This window comes from Schistocerca piceifrons, chromosome 4 (genome assembly GCF_021461385.2).
Source record: "Schistocerca piceifrons isolate TAMUIC-IGC-003096 chromosome 4, iqSchPice1.1, whole genome shotgun sequence".
Taxonomy (NCBI): Eukaryota; Metazoa; Arthropoda; class Insecta; order Orthoptera; family Acrididae; genus Schistocerca; species Schistocerca piceifrons.
The window spans coordinates 576,405,340-576,430,587 of NC_060141.1; the positions used below are offsets into that span (position 1 = coordinate 576,405,340).

A 25,248-nucleotide genomic window follows, 5' to 3' on the forward strand; every position below is an offset into this window, starting at 1 on the left:
GACAGAAAAATTACTGCTATCTGAGCACTTTAGAGGTATAAAAACCCAGACCTTTGAATTGCAGTCTGTCTTATGGAGTCATACCACTTGCCTCCATCTAAACGTATTTTGTGATTAAAAACACAGTACCATTCTCAAAGAATATTCTGCTCTATGTGGCACATAAGTGTACAATGCACATTGTGAAAGTCTAATCACTCTTTTCCATCAGTTGAGAGTGACTCTCTTTACTTTTATTTTTTGTTTAAAGCACATTCACCAGTAGCTCCTCTTCTGATGCCCGGCAATCAAATGATCACCTGCTAGGTTTCCTCTGGTTGGCTCCGAACTTGCTAGTCACTTTTAACAGTAGTACTGGGGATAACCAGAGGGAGTGCACCAATCGGAAACTCCAACTTAATCAGAAGTTCACCAGATCCCTTGGCCAATCCAGTATAAACTGCCTGATCAATGCGAGAGAATACTCTTGGCTGCTCTGGTATTTTTCCCAGACAGGGCATTTGATGCTGACTGCCATGCAATTCTGAAGGATGTGGATCTGATGTGTGATTAGAGAATAAAACTTCTGATCTGTTCCAGCCCTGGAAATTCTCCATAGACCATCCAGCAAACAACACTGTCCAGTGAATACTTCTGCAGTTGCACAAGTATTTTCTGAGTACTAGGATACATGAGAATGAAGCTGTAGGTTACACATTGTGACTAAATGTAATCCCCCATTGTATGTTGTAATATTATGGTTGAGAAGGTCTCTAATGCATTAATACAATGAAGCCAACTTCCATTTAAAAAAAACACCACCTGTAGGACCACAGCAGCACTACTTACAGATGCTTAGCTGTGTTATGTATTATGTTGATGTGTGTCTGAATAGGGTTGCATCTTTTGTTTTCCCCACATTTGAGTGTTCAGTCAAGATATTCCTAGTTACCCCTCACTACAATTGCTTGTCACCACTTAAAAAGAAAGGGGACTCGCAATGTGATACAGTAATTCTTCGTAGCTTTGTGTAGTAATTTCAGAACTTGTTTCTGTTACACCTATGTATTATCATATTCAAATATAAAGAATTATTATTTTTAAAGTAATCACATTACAGATGTGTAATTTCTTGTTAGACGATATGATAACAGTAAAATACAGAATGCAGCTGACACAATGTCATGGAATTTATTTATAATATACATATATAACTTCAGCTTGATTATTAGGACTCTGAAAAATATAACTTCTGTTCCACACTGTATAAAGATCCTTAAAGCTCATAGTACAGAGATCATGTTATGCCAGTATTATACTGTTATGTACAAAAATAATTTACATGTATTTACATGATACTGGATGGAATAAAAATAATGGGAGCATTAAAGGCAACCACTAGTCATGTGGCTGAGGCACTGAGCAGTTAAGAGACACAAACATGATTGAAATAGTTGTAAACCTTTTAGGCAACGTCCTACCTCAAACCCACCTACTTCCACCCACACAAAATAACATTTTTGCAGCACTGCAACCTCAAAAGCCCAGTTGAGCTGCAGTACTGAAACAGTACAGCTGTGCATCACTTTTTTTTAAGCCCATCAGTCCAGTGTCCAGAAGCTTAGTGGTGGAATCTGAGACTGTCGACTGCTCAATTATACAGTGAATGGTTACCGTCACTCCTTTCATTACTTACTCTTATTTACAACATGTACAGTGGTCAAATAATAAAATATAGGCTCTTATTTTGTCAGTGTTCTAGATGGTCAAATAAACATTTTGCACTATTTCTGTCTTTCCCTTCAGACATTTTCAGTTTCTTGACCAGGAAAGGAGTTGCTCCATTGCTTTTTCGTTTCTGGACCTGGAACAGATTTTAAATTACATTATATGAAGTTTCTTGACGGTAATACAAAACAAGACAAGTAATGATCAATCATTACCTTTTGAGTAACTGTTACTTCCTCTTTTTGCTCGGCTTTCTCAGGGCTAAGTGTGGCAAATACAAAATTGCGAGACTTATTGGTTGTGATGACAGTGGATGTTATACTGGTGCCATCAGTCAGCTGTGCTATCCTTGCTAGTGAGCTTTCACTACGAGCAAGGAACGATCCACGTTTTGTCTGAAATGTTGAATTAAATTAGAACTGACGGTGTAAGGAGCAGAAAATGGTAGATAACAATCAAACCAAGTTATGAATATTAAGTTCTATCACACAAAGAAACTAAATTGAGAAAATCATCTTTGTGCTGAAACAAATCCAAAAGGAGAAGAAATATTTAGTTTAGTTCACTGCAGTTACCCCCTTTACCTTAATTTTAAAAGCAAAATTACAACAATCAAAAGCATTTAGTGTGTATTCACTGAACAGTTCTTTCTAGTGAGTAGTTGTATTTTCACACAATATTTTATTCTCATTAAAATTTCATATAATTATTATTATTATTATATATCTAAAAACAAAGATGATGTGACTTACCAAATGAAAGTGCTGGCAGGTCGACAGACACACAAACAAACACAAACATACACACAAAATTCAAGCTTTCGCAACAAACTGTTGCCTCATCAGGAAAGAGGGAAGGAGAGGGAAAGACGAAAGGATGTGGGTTTTAAGGGAGAGGGTAAGGAGTCATTCCAATCCCGGGAGCGGAAAGACTTACCTTAGGGGGAGAAAAGGACGGGTATACACTCGCGCACACACACACATATCCATCCACACATATACAGACACAAGCAGACACTGTGATATGTCTGCTTGTGTCTGTATATGTGTGGATGGATATGTGTGTGTGTGCGCGAGTGTATACCCGTCCTTTTTTCCCCCTAAGGTAAGTCTTTCCGCTCCCGGGATTGGAATGACTCCTTACCCTCTCCCTTAAAACCCACATCCTTTCGTCTTTCCCTCTCCTTCCCTCTTTCCTGATGAGGCAACAGTTTGTTGCGAAAGCTTGAATTTTGTGTGTTTGTTTGTGTGTCTGTCGACCTGCCAGCACTTCCATTTGGTAAGTCACATCATCTTTGTTTTTAGATATATATTTCCTACGTGGAATGTTTCCCTTTATTATTATTATTATTATTATTGTTATAGTGCTACAACAGAAATTTCACAGTGGGACTGCTCTGAGACACCTGAGCTCTTTGGAAGCCTGTTCAGTTTTCATTTGTATTTGCAGCCATTATATGTAATGTTACAACAAAGCAGATGAACAGTTTGACCAGGTAAACAACAAATTGAAAAACTTTTATGTTTTGTATTTTTGTATCAGGTGTCACTGAGCTGCAACTTTATTTAGTGTAAATCAGCCTGTGCCTCAAACAAATAAGAATCACAATTTACATCACTTACAAATTCTTCCATCAGATGCACGTTATTACTTTCTAAATCAAATTGGTATGGCTTGTTGGCCAAATGTAAAATCACAAATATGGTCTGAGGTTGAATTCTGTCATTCTAGGGTGTTTTTCTTGCTTACTTCATTTCTCTTAATGATCTGTTAATGAAAAACTGTGAAGTTGCACGAAGTTTGTAGCCCTCATTAACCGGCTGTTAAATAAGTTCAAAGGTTTTAGGAAAGCAAGGGTACACCACTTCCATTGAACTATGCATAGTAAAGCACTGTGGTGTTCAAAGCAACATTCAGTTTAGGACAGCTTCAGTCACACCAGTTATAATGATTATCTGTGGTTTTGGGTGTATTTTTACAGTTCCTGGGATCATCTGTGAGACCTGTAGGCTTCACAGATGACAATAGCGGTATCACTTGAACAATTGATCATTCTTGAAGCCTTTATTACTGTCTCTTGCTTCACAGGTGTTAGGTGAGCTCTGAGTTCTCTCTGTTTTATGCTTTTTGTGTGCTTTTACGTTGATTTTGTGTTCAAACACATTTCAGGATACATTTGCTGTGTCCTTGCTGCTCGCCAACCAGTCACACCCCCACATCACATGGATGGCCCAGCTTCAGGCGGCATCAGCTGGTATCAGGCAATAGCACCTGCAAGCCAAACACCCATCTGTGCTTGTCGCTTATGTTTGTAAATATTCTGAAAACAACCAAACATTATCATTTGCTGTCCTCAGAATATTTGGAAGGCATCACAAGAAGCAACAGCTCACTGACAATAGAGCATGCGTCCAATAGTGTGATGTTGCAATTGTAGGCTATATTTTACCACAGCAATGCGACATGCCTCCAAGCAGGTTCTCTTATCCGTGTGCTAGGACAGTATTTATGCTGGAGCACCACAACCACATAATAGCAGTTCACATTGAGCTCAGGGCAATTATGCTGATCACTCTGTGGTCCATAAATCAGACTCTCCTGAAAACTTCAGCAGCCTGCTCTCCAATGCCACAGTCTACCAACAACAGATCTTCTCCCTCTACGCTATGTGGAGATGCCAGCAGGCCCTGCTGTGCTACTGTCTGGTGCTTGATCAAGGGATGAAAAATAAAATCATGGATGAGCTTAGAAGTTAGAATTAATGAATGAGAATCAAGTTTAGCTGGGTAATTAGATCATGTTGCCTACAATGCAATATTATGAAACTAAAGCAATGTATAACAAAAAAATTATTTATATCTAAAAACAAAGATGATGTAACTTACCAAACGAAAGCGTTGGTATGTTGATAGACACTAACAAACACAAACACATACACAAAATTCAAGCTTTCGCAACCCACGGTTGCTTCATCAGGAAAGAGGGAAGGAGAGGGAAAGACGAAAGGATGTGGGTTTTAAGGGAGAGGGTAAGGAGTCATTCCAATCCCAGGAGCGGAAAGACTTACCTTAGGGACAGGTACACACACACACACACACACACACACACACACACACACACCTCCATCCACCCATATACAGACACAAGCAGACATATGTAAAGCAAAGAGTTTGGGCAGAGATGTCAGTCGAGGCGGCGGAAGTACAGAGGCAAAGATGTTGTTGAATGACAGGTGAGGTATGAGCAGCGGCAACTTGAAATTAGCGGAGGCTGAGGCCTGGTGGGTAACGGGAAGAGAGGATATATTGAAGGGCAAGTACCCATCTCCGGAGTTCTGATAGGTTGGTGTTAGTGGGAAGTATCCAGAAACCCGAACGGTGTAACACTGTGCCAAGATGTGCTGGTCATGCACCAAGGCATGTTTACCTTCTCCCTTAAAACCCACATCCTTTCGTCTTTCCCTCTCCTTCCCTCTTTCCTGATGAAGCAACCGTGGGTTGCGAAAGCTTGAATTTTTGTGTGTGTGTGTGTGTGTGTGTGTGTGTGTGTGTGTGTGTGTTAGTGTCTCCATCAACATACCAACGGTTTTGTTTGGTAAGTTACATCATCTTTGTTTTTAGATATATTTTTCCCACACGGAATGTTTCCCTCTATTATATTCATATAAAAAAAATCATTTATAATTTCAGGATTGTACTGTTGCAGGCATGTCATGAAATGAAATATTTCAGTTAATATAATAAATTGTAGTCAAGCAAAGATCTACCTTCAGCACTGACAACAGTATTGTACATGGAATACACTGTCGGCAATTTACACTGTAAAGTGGCAGTGAATGGATGCACAATGTGTAAAAAAAGAACATTACTAGTGATATAAGAAAAAGTAATGACTGCTACATCCTGAAAGCTACAATGACAGTCACTGATAGCTTTATTCACAAATTGGCTTCCAAATGATGCTATTAGTTCAAAACACGTTCACTTGTATTCATATTGTAACCAACTGTGGCAACATGTGATAGGAGACACTATAAATGCTACAACATACTAAGTTGGCACACACAGCATGCACAAAAAATATTGGACTTACCAGAAGCTGGAAAGGTTGCTTTGGATTTGGAGAAACTTCCAAATTGTCAGAGCATCTTCTAGGGACACTCTGACTTTCTGACATATCATGCGAGAGTGATCTTCGCATTCGTTCAAGAGCTGCTTTCCCAAGTTTTAGTAACTGGCTGTCATCTTCAATAAACTCTATGTCATCTTTACCTGCTGCAGCTGCTTTTTCCTATGTAAAGGGCAACAGTGGCAAATAATTTACATAACTAAGAAACTGTGGATAAACTTATCACAATTTGTTATAAGACACAGAACACTACGTATTTGTTTTGGGAGTTACTACATCATTTTCAATTCATCACCATCTCCTTTTCTTAACATGAAACATGAATAAACCATTTAAAATATACGCTACTTTTGAAGTACCAAACAAAAGATTTGAATACAGGGCGTTACAAAAAGGTACAGCCAAACTTTCAGGAAACATTCCTCACACACAAATAAAGAAAAGATGTTATGTGGACATGTGTCCGGAAATGCTTAATTTCCATGTTAGAGCTCATTTTAGTTTCGTCAGTATGTACTGTACTTCCTCGATTCACCGCCAGTTGGCCCAATTGAAGGAAGGTAATGTTGACTTCGGTGCTTGTGTTGACATGCGACTCATTGCTCTACAGTACTAGCATCAAGCACATCAGTACGTAGCATCAACAGGTTAGTGTTCATCACGAACGTGGTTTTGCAGTCGGTGCGATGTTTACAAATGCGGAGTTGGCAGATGCCCATTTGATGTATGGATTAGCACGGGGCAATAGCCGTGGCGCAGTACGTTTGTATCGAGACAGATTTCCAGAACGAAGGTGTCCCGACAGGAAGACGTTTGAAGCAATTGATCGGCATCTTAGGGAGCACGGAACGTTCCAGCCTATGACTCGCGACTGGGGAAGACCTAGAATGACGAGGATACCTGCAATGGACGAGGCAATTCTTCGTGCAGTTGATGATAACCCTAATGTCAGCGTCAGAGAAGTTGCTGCTGCACAAGGTAACATTGACCACGTCACTGTATGGAGAGTGCTACGGGAGAACCAGTTGTTTCCGTACCATGTACAGCGTGTGCAGGCCTATCAGCAGCTGATTGGCCTCCACGGGTACACTTCTGCGAATGGTTCATCCAACAATGTGTCAATCCTCATTTCAGTGCAAATGTGCTTCATTCCAACGTGATCAAATTGTACATTTTCACAATCAACATGTGTGGGCTGACGAGAATCCGCACGCAATTGTGCAATCACGTCATCAACACAGATTTTCTGTGAACATTTGGGCAGGCATTGTTGGTGATGTCTTGATTGGGCCCCATGTTCTTCCACCTACGCTCAATGGAGCACGTTATCACGATTTAATATGGGATACTCTACCTACGCTGCTAGAACATGTGCCTTTACAAGTACGACAGAACATGTGGTTCATGGACGATGGAGCTCCTGCACATTTCAGTCAATGTGTTCGTACGCTTCTCAACAACAGATTCAGTGACCGATGGATTGGTAGAGGCGGACCAATTCCATGGCCTCCACGCTCTCCTGACCTCAACCCTCTTGACTTTCATTTATGGGGGCATTTGAAAGCTCTTGTCTACACATCCCCGGCAACAAATGTAGAGACTCTTTGTGCTCGTATTATGGACGGCTGTGATACAATACGCCATTCTCCAGGGCTGCATCAGCACATCAGGGTTTCCATGCAACGGAGGGTGGATGCAAGTATCCTCGCTAACGGAGGACATCTTGAACATTTCCTGTAACAAAGTGTTTGAAGTCACACTGGTACGTTCTGTTGCTGTGTGTTTCCATTCCATGATTAATGTGATTTGAAGAGAAGTAATAAAATGAGCTCTAACATGGAAAGTAAGCGTTTCCGGACACATGTCCACATAACATATTTTCTTTCTTTGTGTGTGAGGAATGTTTCCTGAAAGTTTGGCTGTACCTTTTTGTAACACCCTGTATATGTAATAAATGAATCAATGAAAAAAGTAAGTTTGGATGGATACATTCTTCTTTAATTGAGTAACTTTCACCCATGGGAAAGTGAGTGCATGTACCATGAAGTAATGTTGATAATGATGATAGCAAAGAAAGCCAGTGTTGTCACAAACACTCCTCCTAAGAGGATGAAGAGTCTGATGTCCTTATTTGACAGATGGATCACCATTAGTAGCATCTTGTATCATCACTTCACTGTGGGAGGGGGTGGGGTGGGGGGTGCCTGAAAGCTGATCTAGGAAACAGGCACACTATATGTGGATAACTGTATATCATCATTTATCTTCCCTTTGTCAACCATAAACCAGTAATAAAAACTTCCATGACAAAAATTCCAGTTGCGGCTGCCTCAGAGTTTGTCATGTTATATCCTGAAATCACCAATACGCTCACTGTTCATGAGAAAGAATTAAGTCAATATTCAACAAATTTTCCTTTTTCTGAACATTTGTTGAATAAGAAGTACTGAAGAGAATGACTGTCTAAAACTTGGCACGCTGAAAATTTGCTGCCTCACGATTCTTATGCAGAATTATGATGAGAAACATCAACATTGCAAAGTCTTTTATTAAGGGTTAAAAGATTACCATTCACTGAGTGGCAAGCTACACTCACAGTCTGGCAGAATACAAGTACTTTAAAAGTAAATGAGACCTCTTATCGAATAGCAGAAGTGTAGAGGTACCAAAAGGGACACACAAAAGAAAATGAAAACTTTGCTAGCTTTCAGAAGAAATCTTTTGACTACCAAATTTACTCGAATCTAAGCCACACTCGAATCTAAGCCGCACCTGAAAAATGAGACTCGAAATTAAGGGAAAAAAAATTTCCCGAATCTAAGCCGCTCCTTAAATTTGAGACTCGAAATTCAATGTGAGAGAAAAGTTTTAGACTGCCCCTCCAAATCGAAACAAAGTTGGTCCATTGTAACAGGAAACACAATTGAGGTCGAATGGATGAAGATACAGCTACAGTACTTTGGTTCGAGTCTTAAGCTTAACAGTTGAGCTGTACCAAGTAGCCATTGTTATGTGCCGGGCACTACATCCGTATTTATATTGGTACCCTTCCTTTTTTGCGTGCTTCGTCTGGCTTGAATCGATTGCTTATTTTGCTTTGATCTGATAAGTGCCGTTCTCTTTGTTATAGGTGTTTATGTCACTCTAAGCTGAAAATGCATTATTTTACTGTGTCATGCATTGTTTGTCGCATTCTGATAATGAGTGTTTACGACCTGTCGCCGCTCGTGGCATGGCTTGCTTTTGTGCGCGCTACCACCGCTTACAATAAAAAAAGAGAGGAATTGTCTCATAAGCGAAACAATGGTAAGAGACTGCTATTTGTTGTTACTTACACTGCTGCCTTCTTTGATAACGATCAACAAGAACCAAATAATAGGCTGCGTATGTTCTGAATGAGAGTTTAGCGAAAATTTTTCTCTGTTTGAAAATCTTTGCAGACACCTCTTTAGTACATTACATTCTGCACAGAAATTACATTCATCTTACATTTAAAAATCTAGTCAGTTGCTGTGCTTCATTTCTGACTGTGTCACTATTCAGCATAAGAATAATACAAATATAAACATGACATGATACGTATATTCTTCCGTGTTTGCTGTTGTCTGACTAGTTTCGTAGTTTATTAGGCAGATAGGATTTAAATGAGATAGCAGCAAACATGAAAGAATACATGGCATAATGTTAACACTCTTCCAGCTTTTCTTTTAATTTATCTATTGACGCGGAGGTTCTGGCCCCAGTATTTTTCTTTGGACCTGCAAAGCATGCCTGTGTAGCGCTGCATATATTCGATGGCAGACGTTAGTTGTGGCAGCACCTACCAACATTTTTCAGAACTTCTGCTTACTTTGCACTTGATTCTAAGCCGCACGCAGTTTTTTGGATTACAAAAACCGGAAAAAAAGTGCGGCTTAGATTTGAGTAAATACGGTAGTTAAAGTACATTGTGCTGGCTACACACACAATGTCAGCGTTGCAGTTTGTCAGGTAGACTGGGATAGGGGTTATGTTAGGTGGAGTGGTTAGTTTAACGATGTTGGCCTTATCAAAGACCTACTCTCTCGCTTCCAGTCCTACAGTGGAAACATTTCCTTCATTATCAATCCTGCCAACCTAATACCAATGTTGAACCTTGCCTCTACCAGTTCATACCACCCCCTGGTCACCTTCCAGGATTTCTTTACCTCCGGCTTGGCCTCACCATCCTTCCCAAGGTTACTTCCCACAAACAAACCTCACATGTGAAGAAAGGACATATATTCACAGACTCAAGACAGACCCTGATTTAACCATACTCCCTGCACACAAAGGCTCTATCACTGTCGTGCTGAATCATAGTGACTATCTGACGGAAGGCTTCTGGCAACAGTTTGATTCCCCACCTACAAGCTCTGCCATAGTGATCTCATTCCAGACGTCCAATGCAACCTCCAATTCCTACTGAAATCCCTAAACCCATCCTCGAATCTCCCCAAATCCACGTCCCTCCACACCCCAATGAACCCCTGCAAACCCACCTTCTAAATGGTTCTCAAAATCCACAAACTCGGCAATCCTGAACATTACATTGTAGCTGGTTATTGTGCTCAACGAATTTCCATTCTTCAACTAACAACGCCAATCGATTCCCTGAAACCTAGCCTCTCACATCAAAGATTCCTTCACCAACTTTTGACCATCCCCATCCCATTATAACCTGGATCCCTTCTCGTCACTGTCAATGCCATCTACCTATACACCATTCTCCTTTCTGCCCAAGGCACTGCCACTATCAAACAGTACCTCTGCCAACATCTGTCTGACTCTGAGCCCATCACCTCATTCCTCATACTCTTTACCAACTATATCCTCACACAAAACCATTCCTTTGATGAGAAGGTACACAAACAAATTGGCGGCAGAGCCATGGGCAACTGCAAGTCGCCCTCCTATGCCACCCAGTTTGTGGGCTCCATTAAGGAAATCTTCCTAACCTCCCTAAACCCCAAATCCCTCATCTGGTTCAGGTTCATCGAAGATGTCCTCATGATATAGACTCAGGGCCAAGACACCCTATCATCATTCCTCCACAAACCCCAATACCTTCTCTCCCATTTGTTTCACCTAGTCCTCCTCAACCCAACATGCCACCTTCCTGGATGTCGACTTTGACATCTCTGATGGCACCAACCACACTTCTGTCCACATTAAACCTGCTAACCGTCAACAGTACCTTCATTTTGACAGCTGCCATCTACTCCACACCAAAAAATCACTCCCACACAGCCAGGTCACCCATGGAAGCGTACCTCCAGTGATGAGAATTCCCTTGCCCAGTTTGCTGAAGGTTTCACTAAGGCCTTCACAGACAGGTCCTAACCCCCAAACCCACTCTGCAAACAGAGTTCCCACGCCATATCCTCACACACCACTAATCCTGACACCAGCCTCAAGAATCAGATGTAAAGGAGCCTTATTGTTACCCAGTATCACTCTAGACTGGAGTAACTGAACCATATGCTTTGCCAGAGCTTTGATTTTCTACCATTATACCCAAAAAGAGGGAAATTCTACCCAAGATTCTTCCTATCCCACCTGAAAGGAGCCTCATCATTACCCAATATCAATCTGACATGGAGAAACTGAATCACATCCTCTGCCAGAGTTTTGATTCTCTTCCATCATATCTAGATGTGAGGGAAAATCCTATCCGAGGTTCTTCCCACACCTCCTAAAGCACCATTTTGCCACCCACCCAGCCAACACAACATCCTGGTCCGTCCCTATGTCACTCCCACTCCCAACTCCTTGCACCAAGGACAGTCTCCCTGTGGAAGACCAAGGTGCAACACCTGCTAGAGTCACCAAACCAGCACATCCTACTTGTCCTGTCACAAGCTTATCCTGTCCTATCAGAGGCAGGACCCTCTCTGAAAGCAGCTATGTCATACACCAGCTGGGCTGCGATCACCACACAGTATTGTATGTGGATATAACTCAGCTGTCCACCAGAATGGACAGCCACTGCCGTACTGTGACCAAGAACAAAGTTGACTATCCTCTGTGCTGCCGAGCACAACATACTAACCCCTTCTACTTCCCACCTCCCTCTTCCTCTATGAACCCCATCTGACAAGCCCCATCCTACTGCACATCCAGCGAGCACGATGTAGGTGCACAGGTGTGTGTGTGTGTGTGTGTGTGTGTGTGTGTGTGTGTGTGTGGGGGGGGGGGGGGGGGGGGGGGGGGGCGTCTTCAGCTCATCAAAAGATTTTTTCCAAAAGCTGTCAAGGTTTTTTTATTCTCTTTTGTGTCTGTCTCTTGATGACACAATGCTTCTGCTACTTGTTTTGTTTCGTGGTTTTACATACAGTCTACACTGGAGTGTACAAATACCAATACCTGAAAAATTATTGAAACACGCCTATTTCATACAGTTTAATTGAGTACAGTATTAGTCAATACCACAACATACACTGAGGTGACAAAAGTCATGGAATAGTGATATGCACATATATGCACGGTAGTATCGCATACTCAAGGTGCAAAAGGGTAGTGCATCGGCGGAGCTGTTCATTTGTCTCAGGTAACTCGTGAAAATGTTTGCAACAAGTTCATGGCCGCACGATGGGAACCAACAGACTTTGAATGCAGAATTGCAGCTAGAGATAAAAGTATCGGAGATTCCATTTCAGAAGTTGTTAGGCAGTTCAATTTTCCAAGTTCCACAGTGTCGAGACGTAGTAGCCGACAGCCTTCACTTAACGACCATTAACAGCAGCACTTGCATAGAGTTGTCAGTGCTAACAGACAAGCAACACAGTGTGAAATAAATAAAGAAATCAATTTGGGATGTACGACATACTCGTTTGAACAGTGCAGCAAAATTTGGCATTAATGGACTACTGCAGCATCCAACTGATGCAAGTGTCTTTGCTAACAGCACATCGCCTGCTGTGCCTTTCCTGGGCTCGTGACCGTACTGGTTGTATCCTAGATGACTGGAAAATGGTGGTCTGGTCGGATGAGTCCCAATTTCAGTTGGTAAGAGGTGATGGCAGGGTTCGACTTTGGTGCAGACACCATGAAGCCATGGACTCAAGTTGCCAACAAGGCACTGTGGAAAGTGGTGGTGGCTCCATAATGGTGTGGGCTGTGTTTACATGGGATGGATTGGCTCCTCTGTGTGTCGGCTACTTGGAGACCATTTGTAGCCATTCATGGAATTCATGTTCGCAAACAATGATGGAATGTTTATGGATGACAATATGCCTTGCCACCAGGCCACTATTATTTGCAATTGGTTCAATGAATATTCTGGACAATTCAAGTGAATGATTTGCCCACCCAGACCGTCCAACATGAATCCTATCGAACATTTGTGGGCCATTATAAAGAGGTCAGTTCATGCACAAAATCCTGCACTGGCAACATTTTCGGAATTATGGGCGGCTATAATAGAGGCAGCATGGCTCAGTATTTGTGTTGGAGGCTTCCAACAACTTGTTGAGTTCATGCCACGTCAAGTTGCTACATTACACTGGACAGAAGCAGGTCCAACACAAAATTAGGAGGTATCACATGACTTTTGTCACCTCAGTGTAATTAATACAAGTTTCCTTGCCCCTCTTAGTAATTTCTCTTTTTTTACATATTAATGAATCATGTACTATGTCTTTGAGGAGAACTTAAACAGTATTTATTACATTTTTAGAACAATAATGAAATATTTAAATTAAAATTCAAATTACCGCACATTAGATAAAATTGAATGTTTCTATAATCAGGAAAGTTATCACTTTAAAAAGTATAACTCAAGGGTCTAGCAAAATGCTATTAGCAGGATCAAAATTTTATGACCACTTGGTAATAAAAGATTTTTAAATATTAAGCTCACCTATAAAATAAAAATTCTGTAGCAAAAGTACCTACACCAGAGGAATCAGTAATACATAAAACACTGTTTAAATGACAATAGTTGGGAAAAGAGCCTGTGCAGTAGATTTTATAATCAGTAGTAGCAGGTAACTGTAGTCTAAAAGTGAACTAAAAATAGCATTTATTTACTCTTACGGGTGATATTAGAGTAAGTTGAGCTGCCCAACTCTGCTACATCCTAGATGACTTCCATCGAAGAATGATTTAGTGACCATAGAAACAGAGGTAAATGATTGAACGAAAAACAATTTTATTACTCTTTGATACTACAAGCATGGGGAAAAATTACATAATCATATTAAAAATTTTGGAAGTTAATTTTTTGCATTTCTCCAGAATTCTGCAACCTAATCATTAAAAATGTTTTGTGTAGAGCCTACAAATAATGTGGTAGCACAGTGCTTCAGACACTGTAAGAAGTATCATCATAGATAGGACACATCAAATGGAGCAGTGTTTTGTTCATAAATTTTATTTTATGTACAACATGTTTGCTGCACTATTTACTTCTCTACTCGTAGTGATACAAGTTACACAATGGGCTCATTTCGGTGTGTTGCCATTATCAAGTGTACCTGTTAAGATGGTATAATCAGTGCTTGATTTGTATAATAATAATAATAATAATAATAATAATAATAAAAAAAGGGGGGGGCATTCCGGCACTATGACCATCTGGGAGGGAGTATGGGAATATATATGTGTGTGTGTGTGTGTGTGTGTGTGTGTGTGTGTGTGTGTGTGTGTGTGTGTGTGTGTGAGGGGGGGGGGGGGGGTCTGGTCTGAAATTTAGCTTTCTTAAAACATTACTTTTATTCTTTTCTGTGCATTTTAAAAGTGTGAATACAACGTCTTTTTTTGTAAGAAATAAAGTTCTATTGTACCATATCTCAAAAGCTGCAGTTCTGATTTTTTCATTAGAGGTGCCAGTAAAGAGTACTGGGGCGTACCGCCATAAATCAAGCACTAGGTATAGAATCATTCCTTAGTCTATGTTAGTCTATGTCTACATATAACACCTTGTGCTCACATTTTAGCTGGTATGACGTGGTCCACATGCCATCTTGGAACGTAAATGTCAGTTGTCTTTTTGTTATGATATGATCACATTATTTATATCTTTATTTTTATTTTCATGATCTTGTAAAGCTATTTTTAACTGCTCTGGCTCCAGTGATGCTACATGTTTACAACGGAATTTCTATTCCATGGAAAGTCAATGATTACGTTTAATTTTTCAGATAGTATATTTACGTAAATAGTAAGTGTTATATTGTTTTGTATTTACCATGATAATTTACCCTTTTTCTTTTATAATGTCAATAAAATTCTCGAGGTATTTTTTTAATGTTTAAAATCTCTTTGTCTGCAAATGATGTCTTCTGGGTACTTTTTTGTATGAATGTAAATTTCCATTTTCTCCCAAATGTTCACTGTATGTCCTGTAGGTAACTTATGTAGAATTGTTAGGGCATTTTCAATATTTTCTGCTTTACGTTCTTGGCGTTTTAAATGCAAGTAAATTGTGGATTGGTTGCTTTCACAGTCTCATGTTTGTTCTTTAAATATGATTCCGAAATTCCTGCCGGTTTGTCCGATATAATACAGCAATCGGCAAGGAAGCTTGTTGATGCCTGGGTTTGAAAAAGTTTTTATTTATCGTATTTTGGGCTTCAAATTTTTATTTGTATGGAATGTTTATTTTATTTTTGCTTTCTTAGACAAGTTGTCCATTTTTTCTGGTGTGTGGCCTATGTATGGTGTTGTAACATAGATAGGTTTATTTGTGATTTTTTCCTTCTCTTTTTAATGTTACTTCTTAATGTATATCATCTGCTTTTGGTTTTGCGTTGCTCATATAATTGTAGCACTATTTTGGAACTAAAGTCATTTAGTTGTGCTATGTATTGTAGCACTTTTATTTCATTTTGTATCGCATTATTATTGAGAAGTAAATATAAAATTCTATTAACCATTGATTTGAAATATGCATATTTATTCGAATTTGGGTGACAAGGATTTTTATTTATGATACTGTAAGTCGTAGTAGCTTTATTTCAAATTGTTGGTCGCTGTTGTTACTTATTTTTAGGTCTAAAAAGTTTATTGACTCATTTTATTCTATTTCCATTGTAAATTTTGGGTCATGGTGCAAGGTGTTTTTTGCTAATTGTAACTAAAATAAAATATGTCATTCTTTGACCTCGTGCTAGCTGCGAGCCTACTGGAAAGGAAAATGTTCATAAATTTATCAATAATCTCTGAATCCATACCATGCCATCTGCAGTGACCACAAGACAAGATTAATTATGATAGCTTCATATGCTTTTGGTCAAGTACACTGATGCAAAAACTAGCCTTTCCTGTTCTGTACCATGTACTGAAGACTAACGTATCAGCCAAACCAACACATTCCTTGTCTTCTTCCTCTTCATTTGATTGTTGAAAGTGTTGATGATACACTATCACAGGCTTGCTAGGCTTGTGTGTTAATACTTCGTTGTGTTAACACTTTGTTGTGCACTAGGTGGTCAGCACCTAACATTTATTTCTTCATGTCAGTAAGGTTTATGGTTTGCCCGACGATACATGGATGACTGCAATGATTTACCACTGGATGATGGTGTTGTCACATCCCTACCAAGAGTACATTCCTATAAATTTTGTAATGGCTTTAAGATAACCTCTTATCTTTGACATAGAAAATTTAAAAGCTTTTCTTTACATAATGCGGTTCACATTGCTCCCCTTACTGTTTTCAGAAGTTTAGCTTTCAAAAACTGAGTTCCTTTTTTGTTAAAAACAAGGAATGAGAAAATAACATTTCCAATAGTTACGACAGATAGGTCAAATAGACACAAACTGAAGCAGAGTGGAACACAAGCAAGGTGGAGATTAATTTCTTTTCTGTAAAAACAGTTAACAATATCGTTTTCAATACAGGTTGGTTTGTTCAATATTCAATAGACTGGAACATATAGTCAGGGATTAACACAACATATGAAAGGTCAAGTAAGACTGAAGAAAACTACAGATACTTGAGAAGAATGTACAAATATTAGAGATTCTTTCCAAAATAGTTTCATTTGATTTTGTGATGCCTGTATTTTGAAACACAGTGATCTTCAAATATCTCAGTTATAATATTCATACTAGTATCACTCATATTGAGAACTCATCAAACACAAACAATGGTTTTGTGTAGAGATCAGCTGGGATGGAACAGTATACATAGGATAAATATCATAAATAATAAGGGCCAAGAAAATTTCATGAGAACAATAACGCAAAAAATGCAAAGTTAATGGTATAGTTTATGGTTTTTAGTGAAAGAATATGAAATCCACAATTTTTACAAAATATTGTGAAATTTGTCATTTTCTCGTACAAAAACACTGAGGATAATATTTTACCACAATTTGTAACTGATAGTTATTGACCATTCAAATCATGCATAATCTTAAAAAGACGATTCACCTCCCACATATTGCGACTTCAAAAATAGCATTTAAAAAAACTGAATTTAGTAAAAATAGCAGTGAATTTGTGAAAATATAACACCAAATTCGGCAAAAAAATCAAATTTACAAAAAAGTAATGCTGAATTTGGCCCTAAAATAAAATGGTTTTTCCTGTCCCTACAAATATGGAATGAAATTTTATGTTCTGGCTCAACCAAATGGTCTTTTACATAGAATTCACAGTCACACATCACAGAGCAAAAGATCCACACATTAGCTGTCACAGCCATGCAGCTAAGAAGTGCACAAATTGCTTGAAGGGATGGAAGGGAAAAGACAATACACTATTTACGTAACTTTTATTTTACAATTCTGTTATCCTTGCATAGAAGCTTCTGCCATAGCAAACCCAATACACAGAAGCCCTGCAAGCTTACAAGAAGGGCAGTCTAGCATAAGTAGCAGCCCAAAGTCTGCAGAGGAAAAAAAAAAACATGCGGCTATGGAAAGGACAGTGCATCTTTTGGTAAGTGCAGAAACAAGCAGGACATCCTTCGAATTTCTAGAGAATACAGAGGTGATTCAGTTTCAAAGTTAAATTGAAAATAACTGTAGCAAAGAAAACAAATTGCAATTGATTGCTGAATGTAATAGAATTATGAAAGGTGTTGACAGACAAGTGCAGATGTAAGCCTATTATCCTTAAACTCACAAAACGGTTCGTTGGTATAAGAAACTTTGAATACATTTATTCTGCATTTCTGCCCATCTTCACTGCCTGCCTGCCCCGACCCCCCTCCCCCAAATAAGCCACACAGGTTATGTGTGCGGGATGTGTGAGTAGATTTGCTGCACAAATTTTATAGAACTTCACAAAGGTGGTTACATCTCGGCAAGTAAAACTTCACAAGTCAGAGAATGTTACCGAAAAGGAAAAATGCCAGCTTACTTAACATTACACAGCAAAACTACAGTATAGCTTAATTAAACACAGTAATGAACAAGAATGGAAGGAAAATTTTCTAATACAATCAATTTGGATACAAACAGATTAGTTAATTACAAACCTTCTGCTCCATTAAGAATGTTTCACGCTCGAATCTTTCCTTTCGCCATTCAGCTTCATCTTCTTCATTGCCTTCGAACTCTACAGCATCCTCTGCATCAGAGTCCTTTTTTGATTGCTCATTTTCATCTGCTATATCTGCAAAAAGTGGTGGAATCAATAAGAAGACTGACAGCCAAACCATAAACATAATTAAAGATAAATCTTCACACTATGTACAGAATTAAGTAGTGTGTGTGTGTGTGTGTGTGTGTGTGTGTGTGTGTGTGTGTGTGGGCGCGCGAGTGTATACCTGTCCTTTTTCCCCCCTAAGGTAAGTCTTTCCGCTCCTGGGATTGGAATGACTCCTTACCCTCTCCCTTAAAACCCACATCCTTTAGTCTTTCCCTCTCCTTCCCTCTTTCCTGATGAAGCAACTGTTGGTTGCGAAAGCTTGAATTTTGTGTGTATGTTTGTGTTTGTGTGTGTGTATATCAGCATGCCAGTGCTTTCGTTTGATAAGTTACATCATCTTTGTTTTTAGATATATTTTTTCCACGTGGAATGTTTCCTTCTATTATATTCATAGAATTAAGGAATCAGTAATATGGTGCATACACCACTTCAGTGCTTCAAAAAGTATATTAACAACTAGCTCCACAAAATTCAAATATTGTAAATCATTTATTAACTCAACAAGATATCTGTAATATGAGGAAGCTTGCCAGAAAGTTGACAACTTTGTTAATCAACACTGCATTCCATACAATTTTGAAAAGCACATTATTCAAATGTGCATACATCTAAGCCCATTATTTCAGAATTAGAATGCAACTTATAACTATGATTTCCATAACATAACTGTAAAACACAAAGATTAGTAAATGGAAAGTGCACATGACTACACAGGTGGAAATACTGGTTGTCTCAATTTTCTCAATGTGTTCCTCAAAAAGAACATCGCCTTCCCTTCAGGGATTCCTATGTGAGTCCCCGAAGCATCTCCGTAACAATTATAAGTTGTTCGAATCTACCGGTAACAAATCTAGCAGCCTGCCTCTGAATTGCTTCAATGTCATCCTTTAATCTGACCTGGTACAGCTCCCAAACACTTGAGCAGTATTCAAGAACAGGTCCCACAAGAGTCCTATACGTGGTCTCCTGAACCATATATTCCTAAAATTTCCCTGATAAAACCGACGCCGACCATTCACTGTTCCTACCACAGTTTTCACATACTCTTCCATTTCATATCACTTTGCAATGTTATGCCCAAATATTTTTAATTTTTAAACAACATGACCGTGTCAAGCAGGACACTACTAATGCTGTATATGAACATTATAGGTTTGGTTTTCCAAATCATCCACATTAACTCACATTTCTCTACATTTAGAGCTAGCTGCCATTCATCACACCAATTAGAAATTTTGTCCAAGTCATCTTGCAGCTTCCTGGAGTCACTCAAATTCGACAACTTACCATACACCAAAGCATCATCAGCAAACAACCACAGACGGCCGCCCACCCTGTCCATCAAATCATTGACCTATATAGAGAACAACAGCGGTCCTATCACACTTCTCTGTGGCACTCCTGATGATTGTCTCTGATGAACACTCATCATTGAGTACAACATACTGGGTTCTATTAAGAAGTCTTTGAGCCACTCACATATCTATGAACTTATTCCATATCGTCGCTAGGCAATAAAAACCTCGTAACTCCATCTGACAATGAAATCCATGTAACTCCATTACCAAATGTAGGCAATTATGCCACATAGCCTATTGAAACCCTCCTCCTTCGAGTTGTATGGTGTCGCCATCTAGTGACAATAATGAAAAACTCACATCTCCAGCGATATGTAGTTTGTGCTGTAAACCTCGCATCTCCGGTAATCGCCATTGTTAGTGTGCAGGTCAAACATATGCTCCGAGATTAAAACGTTTTTTGATGTGATAGTAACCTTTTTGACTGACAGACCCAACACTGCTTTATTGCCACAAGTAGGTATTTATGTATTGTATTTTAATATACAGAATTAATAAGACCTCATTAGATACAATGTTGATTTATGAGTTTTTCATCGCACATAAAGCAGACTGCACTCGGTACATACGAGGTTTTAATTTTAGAACTTATCAGAATCCTATACATTCTACAGTACTACTTTGTTTTTGGCTATGGGCAAAAAGAATAAATTCACTCTTCACCTTGTGAAACAAGCCGACAACGGTCATATTGTATAAAATCACCGGAAGGAGATTCTAGTCAGGTTCCTCCTTGTCCTGCACCAAAAGGAAGAGTAGACCTACAAAATGATGGTAAACCGTAGTTTATATTGTTGTAACTTCAAGTAAGATCCTTGTTTGAAAGTTGAGGTGGTTAAATTATTTAAATATTATTGATGACATTATTGTTTACAATACAGAAAATGCAGAAAAAGAAGCCAATACAGAGGCGAATTCCACTTCTGAGTTTGAAAGTCTTTTCGAACACAGCAGCGAGGATGATATCTCCAGTGGCAGTAGTGATGTGTATGATCCAGATAAAAACAAAAATGACCACAGCAGTATCAACAGCATGGAAGACGCCGATGACGAAGTTGATGTGGGAGTAAAAAGTACTAAACAGCGCCGTAAAAAGAAAAGCAATCAATCACTTCAAAGTTTGCAGAAAGAAAAACATATGAGCGGGCAGGATTATTTCGGAATGGAAAAAAGATGAGTTTGGGAAAAAGAGAACAACAATGAGCAGAAGTAGGAGGGAAATGAAACCACGATGTACTTGTAAACATTCTTCCTTAAATCGGAACAGGAATTGCAAGGATATTACAGAAGAGCAGAGATAGCTAATATTTAATCATTTCTGGCAGGATATGTCTTGGGGTGAAAAAAAAAATTTTTTGTTAGAAACCATGTCTCCTACGTTCCAGTTAAAAGACGCAGAAATAATTCAGAATCTAATAAATCTCACCGTTCTAACACACTATATTACAATTTTGTAATAGAAGGACAGGGAAAAACTGTCTGCAAGACCATGTTTCTGAATACTTTGTGCTTGGGCGAATGGATTGTCAGAACATGGGCATCTAGTGCATCAGGAAGAACGCTTGCAGAAGGGCCTAAAATGCAGGAGGGACCAACGAAAGTTTCAGGTGGACAACAATCAGCATCAGATTTTTTTGCAGAGTTGCCGAATCTGGGATCGAATAACTGCCGTCGTTCTTCCACAAAACTTTACTCGGAACCTAACTGGCAGAGTAAATCAGAATTACATAGGGAATATATAGAATTTTGCAAGAAAAAGAGGACAAATCCCAGCTGCTTAGAAACAGTTCTGCGAGGTATTCGATGAAAATAATCTTAACTTATTTTCGCCAAAAAAGGACCAGTGCGATCTATGTTGTTCTCACCAGACAGGCACTCTCTCAGACAATGAATACTCTTTGCATATGGCCCAAAAAACTGAGGCAAGGGAAGCGAAAAATAGTGATAAATTAGGACCACCTAGAGTGTTTACTGTGGACCTTCGAGCACTTCTGCTTCCTCCCAGACTAAAAGCATCTGCACCTTATTATAAAAGCAAATTAAAGGTCCACAACTTTACCATCTATGATTTAATAAGTAACGATGGTTATTGTTACCTTTGGCACGAGAGTGAAGGTGGACGTTAAGATTCGAAATTTGCCAGTATACTCGTACATTTTATGGAAACATACGTCCAAAATGATTCAGAAGCTATTTTCTATAGCGACGGATGCATGTAACAGAATGGAAACTCAGTCATGAGTAATGCGTTAGCTCATTTCGCCAATCAGAAAGGCATTACAATAGTGAAAAAAGGTCACACTCAAATGGAGTGTGATTCTATGCACTCCACCATAGAAATGAAGTTAAAAAACAGACACATTTATACTCCTGCTGGGTATGTAGAAGTTCATACTACTGCAAGACAAAGTCCTAGACCTTATGTTGTCAATTCTTTGGACCACACATTTTTCTAGTCCTATGATAAACTCTCGTTGTATTCATCTATTCGGCCAGGATCCAAAATCGGGGATCCAACAGTGACTGATATCCAGTGTCTCAAATATGATCCCTCCGGAAATATCGAATATAAATTGAAAGTCAGTGATACATGGGAAGCACTTCCAAGAAGGATGTCAAACACGCCGAGCTCATTTACAGTTCCCCCTCTCTACAGTTCACCACTAAAGATCAGTGGTGGAAAGTTTACGCATTTGCAACAACTAAAGCTGGTCCTTCCTAAGGATGTGCATTCATTTTATGACACACTGCCTCACATTTGTAATGAGAGAACGTGTCCATGCCTAAAAAAATGCAGCCGAAAATAAACTTGTTTACAGCCACCTATGACTGTGATTGTGATAGTAGCAGTAATATTAACAATAATAAATGTTAATAAACTGCACAAATGTTTACAGTAATAAAAGTTTAATTAAAGCTAACAACATTGTTTGTATGCTTTTTAAACACTGTAATTTATTAACATCCAGATTCCAATATTTTGATCAATGTGAAATTATTCATTTCACTTTATATCTGTAACAATGTATCCTTACAGATGTTTCATAATACACAAACAATGCAAAGTTGAAGTAAGTATTTTTTAAAACAAATTAAACATTCATTCATTTCAATTCTTAAGTGTGCACTCGTTACATGCCTCTTATCTCCATTACTACCAAAAAAAGACTGTGAAAACCTCGTAACTCCAAAAACCGGCAGACAATTTTAAGTGCATAATAAAGTCTTATGTACCAATGACCGGATCCATATTGTGTAGCATAAACCACTACATTTGGCTAATCAGGTCCCCATGTGATTTCTATAATTGGTTTTTGGTTTCTCTTGTAAAATTTGACAAACTTGAGTTACAAGGTTTTCATTGCCTAGCGATGATATGCTCATACCTTCATTAACAGCTTGCAATGGGGCACCGTGTCAAATGCTTTCAGCAAATCTAGCCATATGGAATCAAATTGGACTATTAGTGGTATAGGGTACCCCCTTCCACACATACTATGGTGGCTTCCCGAGCATAAATGAAGATGTAGAAATAATGTCAGTGTAAGGAAACTTCTTGACATCTTTTGGGACATCATCATTTGCACGAAGACTACAGCCCTGCAGCTCCAGTAAATCGCTCGCTGTACAGCGAGGCATTTAGGGTGGTTGCAACATTATATGTCTATTTCAAATAACTCTGCACTTCAGCTTTAATTCTGTAACAGGCGTGTGTGTTTCTACATAACAATGCTTCTCCTCTTGGAGTGCATAAGGATTAATTTACTCGTACTATGTACAGCTGTAATAGCCTAGCTCTTTTTCAATAAACTCATTCTTATAACCAAAATTTACACTTCTTAACTGAGTAATCAAACACAGCTGATCATCTCCTATCTTCCTATATGTTTCACTCTTATTCAAAACCTCTCATTAATAGAAATACAATGTACATAATGAGTTTCTTCCTCATCCCAGGTTTATCACTACTTTTTAACTACCAGTTACCTATACTAAATGCTTGCACTTTCTTCTGGATCAAAGAAAATGACAAATATTTGAGCATTAAATATGAGGGTAATCCCAAAAGTAAGGTCTCCTATTTTTTCTCTGTTTGTGAGGCAGTTGGTCACACTGTTATGAAGAGTGCTTCACGCGCTGTGTGTAAACATGCGCACACTGCGCTGAGGCGCTCAGTCTTGGCTTGGCAGCTGTTGAGAATGGAGCTCCCGTTGGATGTTACCGCCAAGTGCGAATTGAGTGCAGTTATTCAGTTTTTGAACGCAAAGGGCACTGTGCCGATTGAAATCCATTGCCAATTGCCGGGAGTGTATGTTGAGTTGTGCATGGATGTCAAAAATGTTCGTAAGTGGTGTAGAGAGTTTGCAGCTGGTCAGACCGAAATTCACGACGAACAAAGGAGTGGGAGACCGTCAATTTCTGAGGAGACAGTGTTGAAGGTTGCGCAAAGCATGCGTGAAGATCGGCGGATCACCCTGGATGATCTCTGGACATTGGTTCCTGAGGTTTCCTGAAGCACTGCTCACAGAATTTTAACGGAAACATTGAACTACCGGAAGGTGTGCGCAAGATGGGTGCCACGCATGCTGTCTGACGACCACATGCGGCAACAAGTTGATGCTTCCCGCACATTTCTTCACCGCCCTGCATCCGAACAGGACAACTTTCTGGACTCAACTGTCACGGGTGACAAAACCTGGGCATACCACTTTACACCTGAGACCAAGCAACAATCACGTCAGTGGCGGCATCCTTCTTCACCAAAGCCGCGGAAATTCAAAACAAACACAATCTGCTGGTAAAGTCTTGACAACCGTTGTTTTTTTTTTTTTTTTTTGGGATCAGAAAGAGGTATTCAAAAATGGTTCAAATGGCTCTGAGCACTATGGGACTCAACTGCTGAGGTCATTAGTCCCCTAGAACTTAGAACTAGTTAAACCTAACTAACCTAAGGACATCACAAACATCCATGCCCGAGGCAGGATTCGAACCTGCGACCGTAGCGGTCTTGCGGTTCCAGACTGCAGCGCCTTTAACCGCACGGCCACTTCGGCCGGCAAGAGGTATTGTTGGTTGGCTTTATGCCCACTGGGATCACAATTAATGATGACAGGTACTGTGAGACTCCGAAAAAACTCAAACTGGCAATTCAGAACCGGAGAAGAGGAATGTTGGGCAAGGGCGTACACATTCACCATGACAACACTTGCCCACACATTGCTCGGCAAACCGTTGCTCTCCTGCAACGGTTTCAGGGGACCATAATCACCCACCCACCCTATAGTCCTGACTTGGCACCCAACGACTATCACCTGTTCCCCAGGTTAAAGGAACATGGCCGGAAAGCGATTAAGCTCCGACGACGACGTGAAAGAAGAGGTTCATTACTTTCTGAACAGCAAGGTGGCGAGCTGGTATAACATGGGCATACAAA

The 25,248-nt window shown here is 39.5% G+C and overlaps 1 protein-coding gene across 2 annotated transcripts in view; it reads right to left on the reverse strand.

Moving 5' to 3' along the window:
• Positions 1 to 1,147: 1,147 nt before the first annotated feature.
• The window catches only part of LOC124795486 (claspin), a 181,777-nt gene continuing 157,676 nt past the window's right edge, over positions 1,148 to 25,248 (reverse strand). For both annotated transcript variants that reach the window (XM_047259532.1, XM_047259533.1), the window contains exons 15-18: positions 18,284 to 18,420; positions 5,800 to 5,997; positions 1,923 to 2,102; positions 1,148 to 1,843 (exon numbers count right to left, since the gene is read on the reverse strand). In XM_047259532.1, the coding sequence (XP_047115488.1) occupies positions 1,730 to 1,843; positions 1,923 to 2,102; positions 5,800 to 5,997; positions 18,284 to 18,420 (629 nt within the window). In that variant the 3' untranslated portion in view covers positions 1,148 to 1,729. The remainder of the gene's footprint in view (positions 1,844 to 1,922; positions 2,103 to 5,799; positions 5,998 to 18,283; positions 18,421 to 25,248) is intronic.